General features: G+C 43.2%; 1 protein-coding gene across 1 annotated transcript in view; it reads right to left on the bottom strand.

The window, feature by feature from the left end:
- Positions 1-869: 869 nt before the first annotated feature.
- The window catches only part of syt7b (synaptotagmin VIIb), a gene marked incomplete at its 5' end in the record, with an annotated part of 142,109 nt that continues 126,593 nt past the window's right edge, over positions 870-16,385 (bottom strand). Inside the window, 6 exons of the mRNA XM_083759512.1 lie at positions 870-1,182; positions 4,445-4,644; positions 4,890-5,004; positions 5,228-5,397; positions 8,679-8,937; positions 11,229-11,364. Coding sequence (XP_083615638.1) covers positions 1,078-1,182; positions 4,445-4,644; positions 4,890-5,004; positions 5,228-5,397; positions 8,679-8,937; positions 11,229-11,364 — 985 coding nt within the window. The 3' untranslated portion in view covers positions 870-1,077. The remainder of the gene's footprint in view (positions 1,183-4,444; positions 4,645-4,889; positions 5,005-5,227; positions 5,398-8,678; positions 8,938-11,228; positions 11,365-16,385) is intronic.

The following is a 16,385-nucleotide window of genomic DNA, read 5'->3' as shown; positions in this document are numbered from 1 at the left end:
CAGGGAAATGAAAAAAGAAAGAAAGAAAAGGAGAGAGTGATCAAACATACACGCTGTCTGGGAGGAGTGACACAGTCCAATTCAAGTCCGATTCCACTGTAAAAACGGACCGTCACTCTTCTATTGCCCGTGACGGTTGTCTTCATTTTTCAGATTGCATTGTGGGTAATAGAGGAGGGAGAACATGAAACAAGACTCTGAGTAGTTTGGCAGTGGTAATATGGAGACAGAGAGGAGATGGATATTTCCTGTGAGTCAATGGCTTTACTCAGGTCAATACCTGTCATACATATGTATTTGAAGGCTGTCCCCTCACCCCTTGTCACATCAGAAGAACAATGGATGGTTTATGACATCAGTTTGATCCTGTTTGGTTTGGTTGTTTGTATCCATAGATAACAGTTGGCATTGCTGCTCAGAGCAGTCAGAGCGATTTACAGGACCTGGAGAGAAGAGAAGAGAAGAGAAGAGAAGAGAAGGAAGAGAGAGAAGAGAAGAGAAGAGAAGAGAGAGAAGAGAGAGAAGAGAAGAGAAGAAGAGAAGAGAGAGAAGAGAAGAGAAGAGAAGAGAAGAGAAGAGAAGAGAAGAGAAGAGAAGAGAAGAGAAGAGAAGAGAAGAGATGAGAAGAGAAGAGAAGAGAAGAGAAGAGAAGAGAAGAGTAGAGAAGAGAAGAGAAGAGAAGAGAAGAGAAGAGAAATAATAATGTGTCCGAGGATTGTGAGAAAAACGATTTTGTCTGTGACGTGTGGCACAATAAAATGGTGGTTTTGGATGACTGTCCTGCAGCCAGCAAATCAGTCTTCAATAACGCGAGGAAGGGGGAACTGTGTTCAGGCTCAGGTGTGATAATGCAAGTCGCAGAAGTCCAAGATTTAGGACTCAACATAGTAACAGAAAATGTACATGGACTAAGGGCAAAGGGGCGAGAAAGATGCCTGAGAATGTAGAAATGACAGTTTGTAGCTCCAGACTATAGTTTGGGGTAAATACAGTATGTGCTGAGGACAGGGACTGAGGGACTGATGCGTGAGTTTAGAGGGGACGTACTGTATTATAGGCAGTTGTTGCTGGGGTCTCTCAGGCCTTGAGAGAATGCCATTGGGCGACGGCAGAGCGAGGGCGACCCATCATATCTTTCCAGTGTTTCACCTCCGCAGGGCCACTCTTCCATGACAGATATATCTAGCAGAGAGATGGAACGAGACAGAGAGAGGATGAGAGAAAGAGATGTAACCATGATCGATGATACAGAGATGATTACACTTCTAGAAAAGATTGTCAAAGCAGTAGGTAAAATAAACTCACTTAAAGTCTGACGTCAAGTCCTGCTATGCTATCACCCGTCATTTAACCTAACGTGAAATTTAATTATCTAGAGCAGGGATGGGGCAATAGGTGGGAAGAAAATATGTAGATGCTGTCACTGGAATATTGTGATGTGTGAATCCTATATAGTTTTAACATACAGTATAGTATGATTAAAAAGCAGCCATGTCACATGGCTCGGCAAGGCTTACTACTCGGTGGCTAATTTAGAAACTGACATACAATATGTTACAAAGTGTATTCCAAAGAAAAACATGTTGAGTGCCTGGGGGGGAGCCAGTTTAGATTACTGTATGTTTTTTGTGAGGGTACCTAGGCTACTACCTACCCTAGGGGACACGGGGAGAACATGCAAACTCCACACAAAAAGGCCCTTTCACCAACCCCGCCTCGGGTATGGGCACTGATGACACGGAGGAGAGAACATCGTCCCACAGCGGGAATCGAACCAAGGACCTTCTAGCTGTGAGGCTACAGCACTACCAACTGTGCCACCGTGCCCAAAGGAGCAATTCCTGATCAGCTCAGTCACATGTTCACTCCATGTAATTGGGACAGGCTATTTAAACCTCCCTGATCACTGCTCATTCCTTTTTGCTGCTGCTCTGCCATCTTGCTGCTCTGCTGCTGCTTTTGTGCTCTGCTTTACTCAATTAACCACCTCCCACCACCACCCATGCTGAGAAAGACCTACGCTGTAGTCTATAGTATAGGCCTATAGTCTGAGTCAACTTTGAGTTTGTCACTTTGTCTACATACTAAAAGAGTGAATTTTGAGAGCTGTTTCAGTGTACAATGTCAATGAGGAGCATATTTTGAATGATCAATTTCTAATCAATGGAGCTATTATTTTTGGTTTCTTGTCCACATTTGGAATTACATCATGCAACCTCTAATACACAATCCAAACCTCTTGCCCTTTAAAGATGGAGTGCCACCATTTTTCCACCCTAAAACATGATCATCAGGTATTATTACAATATAAGGGGGAAGAACTTTTTCCAAAAGTGTACAGTATTTGTTAAAATCATGCTTTTATGTGGACACGCCCACCAGTTCATTAAGTATGCCTGGATTGCCTGGTGGGTGGTGATGGGTGGTGATCCACCTGAACTGAAGCCGCACCCACAGCTGTAGTTGTATGATAAAGGGGGAGGGGCTGATAGTGTGGTGTCACTATATTACTGTTTACTTCATTGGCCCGTTTGACTGTCAAGGGTTCAGCCTCCAGGAAGAAACCCTAAATACAAAGTTAATACACCATAACCATTGCACATAAAAAAAAAAGTGCCCTTCCGGGCACAGGTCTCCACCAGGTTATCCACAGATCCGTGCAGTTAGAGGTAAAAACACTTTTCGGCCAGTTATAGCGCCACCTTGAGGCTGAGTTGAAATTGTTCATGTGGCATTTTGTCCTCGGCCTAGTGGGAATGTGGGTGCACAATTTCACGGAAATCACGCGATGTGTTCATGATTTGCAGCATTTTGTTTGAAACTGAGCACTCCTGTGAACTTTGGAAGCCAATCTTAACCAATCAGGATGGAGTCTGATAAATCTGAAAGACCCGTTTCGTTGAATGGCTCTAGAGAGACTGTGTACCAATTTGCGTGATGTTTGGACAAAATCTGTAGGTGTACTGTGCAAAAACTTGTTTTGCACAAAGCGGCCTCCTGGTGGCGCTATAACAGGCCGTTCTGGAAAGTTTGGGGCAGAGGTTCATGGTTGGCATCCAGGGAGTGTGTGTGCAAAATATGGCATCGACCGGGTTAACGGTGGCCGAGATTAGCTGTTCACGGACACACGGACACACGGACGGACGGACGGACGGACACGCGGACGGACGGAGTGCAAAACATACTCTCCCCACATGCCTTCAGCCTGGTGGAGACAACAACTCCAGGGTGTCTAATGAAGTACTGTCACCTCATAGACACATGAAAAACTGGAAAAATTGTGGCACTCCATCTTTAAGTATGAGTGAGCAGATGTGATTATATGGGCACATTTCCTAATAATGATGACACAGGCAAGCTGGTACACTTCCCCTTCTAACTCAGTTTTTTGTGGAATTTCTTGACCTCAGATTTTCCAGTAACTGATAACATTGACGCATCATCATAAGTCATCATAAGTCACCAGGGTTATTTTGTCACTACCCGTATATTCACTTTCACGGAACAGTGCACTGAACTTTAGTGCACTGTTCCGTGGAAGAAAATAAGCAAAAAGGCTTGCCTACATTACTAAATGCATGGTCAGGGACCAAATTCAATACATTCACGGACCACCTGTTGAAAACCCCTGTTCTCTGTATGATTCCCTGGGGGTCTATTTAATTCCCTGTAAGATCCCAATGTATGAATGAATCACAATGGACGATTGTAAAGCACTATGCATAGAAAAGCGCTATGAAAATGCAATCCATTATTAGGGAAATCATTTATTATAATATGCCATGTTTACAGGGAATTAATTAAATTAGCCAAATATGCCTATGATTATTATTATGATTATGAATAGTTATGATAAATATATTTATATTGATGCTAAATATATTTATTCAATCCAAGAGTTGTCTGACTGAAATGGTACCTTTCTTCAAAGTGTTTTACTAGGTGCATTAAATCCACCCATTCAAATGCCTCATTGATCATTGGGAGCATGTGAGTGTTCGGTATCTTGCTCAAGGACACCTCAACATGCAGCCAAGAGGATGTCGGTGTGATCGAACAGGGAACCTTCCGAGCCAAGGCGGTCACTCTACATCCTGAGCCACTGGCACACAAATGGTCTATTTATGCATACATAAAGGTGCAAGGCCTTCTACCAACCTATGGTTATATAAGCCATTAACCTTCACATTCATATTGGGCACTAGGGACACTCTAGACAGAGAACGTGCGCATTATTGCATAAATAAACAAGTAGCCTGCTTCATGCATCTACTACAGTAGCCTATATTTAATCAACGTGCATGTTTCTGGAGAGCCTTGCTATGTCTGTGTGTTACCAGCAGGTGTCAGTGTAGACTGGACAAGGGATCAGGTGGTGGTGGTCTGTTCTGGTGAGTGAGCAGACATAAAAAGAGAAGGAGTGGAGATGGAGAGAAGGAGGTACCTTCCCAATGACATCATTGCGACTGAGCTTGTCCTTGTCCATGACGGTGATAATAATGGTGGTCTCCCTCAGCACGTGGGCGGGCACGTCGAAGGGGAAGGACTCATTGAAAACGGGGTTCAGACAGCGCTTCATCACCACTGTCTTTTTCTTCTCCACTTTCTTATCCTTGTGCATCAACCACAACTTAACATATGGGTCTGAGGGGAGGGAAACAGGGATTGCATGATTGCATGATTATACCATTTACCTCACACGGCTGGCCATTACACAATGTAGGCTCAAACTACAATATCTTTCTTACCACTCCCTGTCTATGAAAATGAACATACTCTCTAAAATATTATAATTTCCTAACTTTTACTTTTACCATCGTATGAAAAGATGAATGTGCAGACTAGAGGAAACAATAAATGTATGTTTGAAGTTGAAGGAGCTTCTATACCAGAGGTGCCTCCGATGTCCATGGCTTTCAGATTGCGGGCTTTGATAATGCTCACAGTGATGATGTTGGCTGTAGGGTTGTAGCACAGAGACACCAGAAGATCGCCTCGACTCCCCTAAACCAAATACACACAACAGAACATTATAGTCACTATTCTCAAATGTTTCTTCCTACTTGCTTGTGTTAATTGAATAATTCCTTCTCATCCTGGCTGTGCTCTCTCCATCTATAGTCCAACCAGCCGCCGCCTCCTCTCTCTCTCTCTCTCTCTCTCTCTCTCTCTCTCTCCCTGCATTTCTTCTCATCCACTTCCATCTCTCCCCCTCTTCTTTACTCACGCTGCCATCACTGCATGGTTGGAGCTCCTTCCAGAAGGTCTGCATGTTGGCCAGGTCCAGTTTGTTGAGGGGGATGGACACCTCTCCTATAGGATCGTTCCTGCTGAAGCGGTCGTAGTCCAGAACTTGCAGGTACAGGGTCCGCTGGACCACTTTGTCATAGGGGAACCCTTTGGGAGAGATAGACGACCCACTATTGTTTAAAAACAGTGCTATATAACTTCAACATGGTCACATCTATTAATGCCAGGGGGGGGGGGGGGGGGGGGGGCAATTGGAAACACACATGCACACACATTAGATATATATATTTTTAGACCTTGGCCTCTAAATCCTGTCTTCTAAATCCTGACATATTCTGACGTATTTATTAAAAGATTACAAAACAATTATGTTGCTATATAATGTAGCCTACATAGCAACAACTACCTCAAAAGGGGCTCCCATCCTAGTGTGTGTGTGTGTGTGTGTGTGTGTGTGTGTGTGTGTGTGTGTGTGTGTGTGTGTGTGTGTGTGTGTGTGTGTTTGTGTGCATATCAAAAAGAGAAAAACCTCCCAAGGAATGGAGCTCACAGGAATCGCTGTGAGCTTCCTCAGGTGCTATATATATATATATATATATATATATATATATATATATATATATATACTAGAATTTCGCGGCCGCCAAGCGGCCGCTCATCCCAGAGTTACGTTGCCGCGCACTATGGGAAGAAGGAAATTGCGGGAGTTGACTCCACATGTAGTAACGGATGGGTTATTAGTTGTTATTATGTGTCCTTATTAGTGTAGTGTAGTGTAGTCAACACGTTATGGCTCATACACACTGCCCGGTATTTGCCCGCTGATCTGACGTTAAGCGGTGCCCAAAAGGTAGATCAGGATCTACCAGTATAGATCACAAAGGCTTTGCAGTTAGACCACATGACATGGCCCTAAAAATATATATAATTGTAATATAAAAAACGATTTTTGCATCTGCCGCTTGAGATGACCTGAGATGACTTGATTGATTGACATCAAAAAGGGCCTGTCAGCTCAAACACACAATGCAATACTTGTTGTTGCGGACAATCATCAGTAGCAAAGTGAAATACCAAAAATAAAAACCCTACCATTTCCATTTCCCCCCCTCTATTTCCCATTCCATGTGCGTTTGTGTTATAGTTCTCTGGCCTCTGTACTACTGCCACCTACCGTCCATTTATTGTATTACACAGTGGTTGAAAGAAATACACCCCTTAAGCTAAACTAAACCCCACCCATCAGAGGTGTGGCGTCCAGAGGTACCTTTGACATGACATTTTGTGTGTGTGTGTGTGTGTGTGTGTGTGTGTGTGTGTGTGTGTGTGTGTGTGTGTGTGTGTGTGTGTGTGTTTTTCGATGTGCAGGGCGTTGCTGAAAATGAGCACCTGTGCTCAGCTACTTCCCTGGGTAAATAAAGAATAAAAAAATGAAAGGTACCTTTCAAAACCTATAGAAGTCAGCCTGGTACAGACGAACGGGACACCACTGCATGTAGCCTATGAAATGCTCCTCAATTACATTTTGTAACTATTTTCAGCAATGGGATGATAGTTTTATTTGGTAGGTATATGAGCTGGTCGTTTTGAAAGTAGCTCTAAAGTAAAAAAAAGTGTGGGCAGCCCTGGTATAGATGATTATATATATATATATATTCATTCCGTGGGTAAATCCCTGTAAGCTACCCACATATTGGTAGCCTATATTAGCCCAATATTGGCGTTACGCATTTCACTTGAATAATGTTGTGTGCGCACGTGCGCGTGCGGAGAAAGACAGTTATTTAATGAAACTCAAGATTATAACGTCCTGTCTCGCTGCCGCCGTGTATAGGCTGCACGGCTATTCCTGTGTGTGTGTGTGTGTGTGTGTGTGTGTGTGTGTGTGTGCGTGCGTGCGTGGTGTGGCGAGAGAGAGAGAGAGATCGTGGCTTCCAGGCGTGCGTGTGTGTGTGTGTGCGCAATCAAATGTAGTCGGCAGTATGGCTGGCAGGCGAAATGGCGAATTCGAACGGTGTAATTGTAATAGTTTGGAACAAACCAAAAAACTGTCAAAGAACAATATTGATGTAACTAAGAGATTCGCTGAGAGAGCGATATTTAATATACAGAGATTTAGAAGGAATAAGCAAAATCGTGAGGCGAAAGTTCCTCTCCTTCCTCGTTTTTTTCTCCTGCAGAGTCCGGACAGTGGACAGGACTGTCAGGGAGACTCGGAGATCAGAGCAGCACAGGCTGAGAGGCAGAGCTAGTAGCCAATTAAAAGACGGAGTAGTAGTTGCCAGGTTCGCGAATTGTAAGCGAGTCGTAGTGTGTGTTGAATGGCATTTGAATGGCATTTGTGGGCTTGTGAATGAATCTTCTCACATGTAATTTGTGCTCACTTGCATAGACCTGGCGAATTTAGCGTGGTGAAAGGGCAACAGTGTTCCGGGGGTGTGGGTGCTTGGGGCGATAATGTTTGTAGTAAACAAATGCATTGCCGCCGTGAGTGTGGACGGGAGGCATCTTTGGTGGCACTGCAATGAACATTTGTTGGCGGGTGGTGTTGAGTGTGGTCGATGGGCGCGATAGGAGGAGATAGCGTTGCAACACTGCAAAGGGTAACTGTGTGACGTCACTGCCCGTGTGAGTGTGTGTGAGTGTAGTGTGTAAGATGGTGTTGTGGGTGTTGCAATAGCGACGTAGCTGTTGTGGCTTTGGGTTTCTTACCATGTGTTGGGTACAAGTTCTCACTTGTTAATATAGATATATATATATATATATTTGTTATTTTTGTCATTTTTTATTTTATAATATTTTCTTTCTAAAAAGTTCAAACAAACAATATATCTCATCTACAATATGTTTTATCATTTTGCTATTTGGTCCGCAGCCACAGGTTATGGCAGTATTAACGCATGCCATAATTACAGAACAGCTTACAGCTCAGTGTGTCTGCCAACGGGTCTGAAGGAGTGCCTTACACATCCATACCGTGGTATAATCATAAATACAGTATCACACAGCCTTGAGTTTATAATTACTTTTATAACAGTTGCCAGTGATTACAGTAGAAATAACATTCACCCACATTTATACTAAAATCTCTTGTGTTATGCATGCAGTGGGTTATCAAGATTACACAACTGAGAACATCAAGACATTACAAAGGGAATGTCCAATCTCACTACGGTATGTATGTACACAGTAACATCCTGTTAATTTACGCACACACACACACACACACACACACACACACACACACACACACACACACACACACACACACACACACACACACACACACACACACACACACACACACACACACACACACACACACACACACACACACACACACACACGCACACACACACACAACACACACCACAATTACTATCAGAATGAGCTATATCAGGTATATTGTAGTGAGTAGGATATCAAACCTTCAAACAGGAAGGTCTCATTCCAGTGGGGATTGAGGTTCTTTCTCTTGACCTTGGTCTCCAGTTTGTGCTTCTTGTCAGGCAGAAGGTAGAGTTTGACAAAGGGGTCAGATGTGCCAGAGAAGTCTTTAGCGGGCAAATCTTGGCCCTTGAGAACCTTGACAGTGAGGGTGGATTCCTGAAAGTTGTACCCCACACTGAACTGGATACGTCCCAGCTTCTCTACCTCTGGACCATCGTCCTCAGAGCCAGGAGACAACTAAGGACAGATAATAAGTGAAGATATTATTTTTCTTCATTTATTTTATATATTCTTTTCTGATTCTGTCTCTTATAGTGAAAGCCGCTGACTGCCTTGTGATTTATGACGTTATGACGTTTTCATGTATTAACTACAGGGAACTATAGAGTTCCAATAAACGAGAGAGAGAGAGAGAGAGAGAGAGAGAGAGAGAGAGAGAGAGAGAGAGAGAGAGAGAGAGAGAGAGAGAGAGAGAGAGAGAGAGAGAGGCGGGTGGGGGGGAGAAAGAGAGAGAGAGAGAGAGAGAGAGAGAGAGGACAACTTTTAACATATTCCATATCACATTGCCACTGCTTTTCTCAGACCTTCTTAGAGCTTCATGGTGCAGGAAGGCTAGAACCTCCAAGAATGAGTGTCACCATGGTGAGCTCAGATATGCCATTCAACAACCCACATAATTACACATGGCTCATCTCCATGCCTGCAATATTCACACAGAACAGATTGCATGTTCTTCCACTGCTAATTAGCCACGTTTGCTGAATAAGGCATATACAGCGTTTCACCCACTCTGTGTCATTCCACAGTGATAATTATGTTTCCCTTTGCTAAGATATTACCATTAATTCTAGGCCTTGTGTTGCTCTAAGGCTGCATCAGCTGAGGGAGGCTGGTGATAGACGGCCCACTACCTAGATAGACGTAGGAGGGGAGGTAACAATTCAAGTAGCCTCTTCATAGGATTACAACTGAAATATATCATGCTGGCACAGACATCCTTTGCATACTATATTTTTCAGAACCAGCACAACATGGCTTACAGATAACCTTGCTTGCTTAGCTGATGGCTTTATACTGTATTATCATGTTAATGATAAAAAATAATGCTTCAATCAAACTCATTAGTGTGCCCTAACTTCTGTATTATCCGTAGTAACAACAAACATATCTCTCTCTGTTTTAGCACAACCACTTTCTCTCTACACCAGCACAGAAGGTAAACAAGAGAACAATCCCATAACTCCTTGCCAGCACGTTCAGCAACTAAAAGGAACATACCACCTGTGAATATAGCATAGGGTTACAAGTAGGAGTACGGCAGGCGCGTCGCTAAGGGTACACGCAATACGCATAATGCGTAGGGCAACACGTCGCCATGGGGCAACACAATAAGCGGCAGAAAACCCCATTTTTCTTTTTTTCACGTGTTCCTCCTGCAACGCTACGCTGCGTAACTTGTGTGGCTCCACTACACCACGGTGCTCTGCTCTGACACAGCTGTAGTTGCCCCTCTCTCTCCCATCTCCACCGTCTGGTAGTAGCAGAGTCACATGTGTACTGTCAACATTATTTTGTTTTGAAACAAAAGCGCATCCCCGCCAGTTACAAGAGAAGGAAATAAAATGAAGGAAACAGACGTTTAGAGAGACTCCAGCATGATGCATCACTTGCAAATGTGCAGGTATGTTGATGTGTTCAGACAGACAGTGTCGTCGTTAAGCATCTCAACCCAGGTGACAGGAGTGACGCTGTGGGTGCTGTGCTGTGCTGTGCTGTGCTGTGCTGTGCTGTGAGTAAACTGACAACGCTTGGCTTTCTGACATCCCTTTCTCACAATCTTGTGTCAAATGTATGTCTGTATGGCTGAAGATAAATGAACACATGACGTCGGTGGGAGAGGAGTTATTGTGTGTTTTGGACAAACAGCGTGGTGTTGATTTGTGTCAGCTTTGAAGCTTCATGTGTTTGTGTTGGAGCGCCTCAGTAGAGGTCAACCTCTTCCAGAGAGAGATGGAGACACTAAATCTCAGCTGGAGAAACATTGTTTGCATGCATGCATCGCTGCCTTGCATGCTGTGTGCTACTGTTGAGTCTGTCACTCACTTTGAGTGATTTATGGCGTTGTCTTTCTGTTAAAATCCTAAAAACTATGTTAACTTAAGTAAGAACTCTGGACATATTAGTATTGTATATTAACTGTGCACACATGTATTGTATGTCAGACTGTATGTCTGTCACAGTCACAGACCGAATTTTGTTATTATCACACAGTGATTATAACCAGTTTAACTTTAACTTTAATATTGTGGTGGTTTCTAAGTATGTGTAGCCCAGGGAGGTAGACATTGGCGATCTTGCATTATAGAAGTGGCGGGGAAAAAAACTGTCCACATTTTGCAGGTGTGCGGGGGGGGAGGGGGGGGGGGGGGGGGGGGGGGGGGGGGGGCAACCAGAAGATAGTTGTGAGTAGGGCAACAAAAACATCAGCTACAGCCCTGGAGTATGGTATGGTGTTCATGTAGGCCTACCATGAGCTGTTCGCTGGTGACAGAGTTGGCCAGATCAGACACAGAAGAGTTGGCGTCATGGCTCGGTCCGCGGCGGCGTCCTGTCTCTTCAGGAGCCTGACCCTTAGGGCTGTTGCCTGGCTTGTTACCTAGAGTCCTGCTATTGCTATTGACCGTGTGAACGCACGCACACGCGCACACACACACACACACACACACACACACACACACACACACACACACACACACACACACACGCACACACACATAGACACACACACACACACACACACACACACACACACACACACACACACACACACACACACACACACACACACACACACACACACGTAACCACCTGGATTAAAGCTTGGTTCTCCTGCATGTGAAATAAAACATTTACTCCTGAGTCAAAGGGGAATTCCCCTTGGCCAAGGAACATATTAGGCTTATGATCTTCAGACTCTGCTACATTTAAGGCCCTTTGACTCCCCTCCACTGGGAAACCCTGGTCTAGTTCATGGCACTCACACGTGCGTACACACACACACACACACACACACACACACACACACACACACAGGAAACAATTACCACTATTTGCACGCACGCACGCACACACACACACACACACACACACACACACACACACACACACACACACACACACACACACACACACACACACACACACACACACACACACACACACACAGTCACACACACAGTAATATTTAAATCATTATGACATAATCAGAGAGAAAGAATGATGTAAAATGTGTTAAATAAAACACACTCCTAGACCACACTTAAAGGGACACTTCACCCTTTTTGCAAAAAAAAATATGTTAATGACGTTTAGAAGCTTTAGAACACTTTCCTGGAGATCTTTATGTGTGTAATATGTGGTTTTAGATATTTTAGATTGTAGCAGTGAGCCTGTTGTCTCTGATGTCATGGACACTGGGCTCACTTCCTTCCTGGACTACATGTTGTCTCAGTAAGACAGCTCTCCCCCTATCCACAAGGAGGAGCAGTGCACCAAAGAATTATGGGAATTGTAGTCCAGGAAGGTAGTGAGACCAGTGTCCATGACATCAGAGACAACAGGCTCACTGCTACAATCTAAAATAACTAAAACCACATATTACACACATAAATACCCCCAGGAAAGTGATCTAAAGCTTCTAAACGTCATTAACATATATTTTTTTGCAAAAAGGGTGAAGTGTCCCTTTAACTTGTGCTTAACTTAACTTGGGCTAAGGCTCAGAGAAGGGAGACTGAAAGAGATAGAGTGCAGAGAGGTGAGACACACAGAGAGAGTGATGTGTAAAAACAACGGTTGGAGAAGTAAGATTAGGACAGGGCAGAAAGGATGATCTGAGGAGTAGAGATAGATGGATAACGTCTGCGCACAGAAAGTGACAGTGTGAAGGAAAGGATCTATCTTTGTTAAGACTTTGAGGATTAATAGAATGAACAATGTGAGGTTACTGACGGAAATTAATGTGAGGTGGAGACAACTAAGCCTGATTTTTGCAAGAAGAATGCTCTAAAACATAACAGGAAAATAATTAAGTAATGAACACAAAAAACAGCAAAATAGAAGGAATCTGGTGAGGGAGAGGAGAAATGATGGATAGAGATTATATAACAGTGGGAAAAGGGAACTAGGTGAGTGAGGTAATATGGTAAAAAGCAGCCATTATGATTCCACACTTTTCTTTTCTTCTTGTGATCTGTCGTTCACGTTCCAACACAGATCAAGAACTGGTACAAAAATATATACATACCGTATTGTTGTATATCTTCTGACAACAATATCAGAAGTTAATTTGAAAAATGGATTCAACAAGTCAACTAAGAAGGCCCGTGTTCTGAGCTAAATATTGTAATAAGAAGGCAATGAGGTAATCTATCAGAAAACAAAAGTTACATCCAACTTTTAAAACTGCTCCGATAATTTCTCCTGACAAGGAAATAACCCTATCACCAGGGGCCAGGGCTGCTGATTAATGTGTCCTTGCGCAAACATGCAGTTAATTATGTTGTTATAAACCACTCTTAGCTTCATATTCTGGAAGCAAACCAGTTGTGTGAGATCCGGTACATCCATTTCCCTTCCAGTACAGGTTCAACTGCATCCATGCCCTTTTAAAAAAAAACGTTAGCCACTTGCTTTGCACAGTAGATAAATACATACTTGTCAACTGTGTCACTCTCTTACGAGTCCATAAATGCTTCACAGCCTGGCAGTTCCTCCATTATTTACAATAGAGCAACATGCTCTAGGACTGCGCTATAGTGATCGCTTGGCAATATACCACCAGCTGAACCCAGTAGCACATGCAATGCCTGGCACAGTTCACATAAAAACTGGAGTCCTCTCCACTGTGTGTCTACAATATATTATGCATGCCCATTTATTGTGCAGACACTGACTGCATACTGCAGCATACAGAGGATTATATTTAATTTTCACATCTGTCTGTGGAATAATTTCACCACATAATGTCAGAGACACACAAAAGCTTTATGGAAGCAATATAGAAGCTATATGGCACTATCTAAATGGAATACAATAGACAGAGTTGAGTTAGCAGTTAATGCAGAAATCGATCATCTTATCAGTCCTGTCTCTTCAAGATCAGACAGACAGACTTTCAGAGACTGCAGACAGGGACACAGGCACATAGATGGAGGGAATGCAGTATGACATATAATGAATGCTAATGAAGGCAGCCAGTTGGTCAATCGGTCAAGCAGGCAGCTGAATGCAGTGATCCATCAATATCCTGAACAGCCAGAGAGACGATTTATAAATAAGAAATACAGGCCAAACATAACCCCTTAGATTCTGGTGAGTGAGCTATACCCTGAATATGAATACATTATTAACCGAGAGTGTACACTGTATAAAATGGTATGAACTGGGTATGTAGCCTAATGTATAAATCATCTCATCTTTATTCAGTATGTAATTACAAATTGTATTTATTTATAATGATTAATGAAACATATCTTTTTTTTAATTCAATATGTTTCAGTGTTGATGTTTGTCCTTAACCACATGAAATCTATAGCATCCATGTTCTGGGCATGTCATAATAGGCGAACATATTAGGTAAAGATATTCTGTATTTTCAGAGTATTTTCTGTATATAGAGTTTAACCACTTATATAATTACTTTGTCAACACACGTACAGTAGGGTTTAAGCATGATTTAATAGTAAAAATAGCCTATCTACAGGCTCACATGTAGCTTGTAGATCTTCTACTTTCACCATTTCTTAAATGTCTTATTAAATTTAGCCACTGAAATTATCTTCCCTGACCCAACAATGGTAACCTGGAATCCAGCCAGGAACACGGGTCTAAGTACAGGAAGTGGTCCTTCTGGCTCAACGACGTGACATGAAGCTACCATGGGAGGCATAATTAATTACCTACTGACTGTGTACACACACGCACGCACGCACGCACGCACGCACGCACGCACGCACGCACACACACACACACACACACACACACACACACACACACACACACACACACACACACACACACACACACACACACACACACACGCGCACACACGCACGCACACACACGCAGAGGATTGCAAAACAGCGGCAGACATGCCTGGCATCAGTGGCATGACACAACAGGACGGAAGGACGAGTGGCAAGTGCAGGTGGGGTCATCTATGTAAATCCACGCACGCACGCACGTACACACACTTCAGCATGATGTATCCTGTTACCTTATTCCAGGCCAGAATGGTTTGTGTCAGGTTGGAGAGAGAAACAATAGCTCCCTTCCCATCCCCAAAATATCGTCTCCTCACACCATTTGCCATCACTAAAATTTTATGACACACTCAGTCCAGCATAGCTGCACAAATATGCAAAATAAGGCATATTAACACAAACAGATTTGTGTATAGTGTACATAAAGATGTGCATACTGTACTTATGTGCTGTTCAACATCCATCCACCACCCCTTACTTATCCACATACACACTTTGAACCGCAATGGTACAGAATTCATGTACAGGTCACAATGCAGCACTACAATAAAGAAAACTTTAGAGGTAAAGTACGACAATTTGGTAAGAAGATTGTAACCACTGCTCTCTTTATTGCCATGGTGACTACCTAAAACACAAGAGTTACATAATTTATCCTTTAGGGGTTGTAGTAACCATGGCTACTGAAATGTTCACTTCTGAAGGTTGTACTGTCAATGATTTTACTAGGGGTAACCGTAACCATGGTAACTGGAGTCTTGAAGAAAAGATGGGTTGTTAAAAAACAAGTTGAGAGTCTAGTGTCGCTTACAGAAAACAAGTGATATATTTTTTTTATCTTTTCCCCACCACTGTTAATAGTACCATGGAGTTAGATACCACTACAATGGTGAGCACCCACAGGGCAAAGGGCCCTGGAGTTTTGAACCTCTCGCATCAGGGCTCGTTAATTTCCACCAGACCTACTGTAAAGTCCTCCTTCCTCCCCAAAATGCTAAATGTCCTCCTGGGCATGTGATCTCATGCTACAGAAAGCTGATTCACTATAAATGCCAAACTCTATAGAAGAAAAGTGCATGACAACCTCAAGCCATGTTGTCACACTCGAAACAACAAGCAAAATCAACATCAGTATGAATTCTGCACAGCCCCTTTTCTCACTATTCCTCACACGTCTATCAGCAGTTCAGGTATTAGATGGAACATGGTCTCACTCCTCAGGACATTAAAAGACTTAAGATTTAAACACTGACTGGTGACTGCACAATATACACATGCAGACACACACACGTGCATGCATGCATGCATGCAAATATACTGTATGTGCACGCAGGCAGGCACACAGGCACAAACGCACGCATGCACGCACAAGGTCCAACACAACAACCCCAGATAATTGACCCTTTAATCCACACTCACACTGTTTAAAACTGAACCCAGACCTCTGACTTCATGACAAGGACTACGGTACCATGTTCTTTGTAATCGACCACAACAGCTGTTGGAAATACATTCCCTCACATCCTTAGAGTAAAACACTGTAAAGAATGGTCTGCATTCCTTTTCCTACAGTACATCCATAGCGCTTTACATTCACCCTGTCACACACACATTGACACACTGATGGCAGAGGCCTGACAG

Source organism: Protomyctophum parallelum (genome assembly GCF_964188405.1).
Source record: "Protomyctophum parallelum genome assembly, chromosome: 2".
NCBI classification, from domain to species: Eukaryota; Metazoa; Chordata; class Actinopteri; order Myctophiformes; family Myctophidae; genus Protomyctophum; species Protomyctophum parallelum.
Note: the sequence above shows the minus strand (reverse complement) of the source record. Positions and strands in the feature narration are given on the sequence as shown.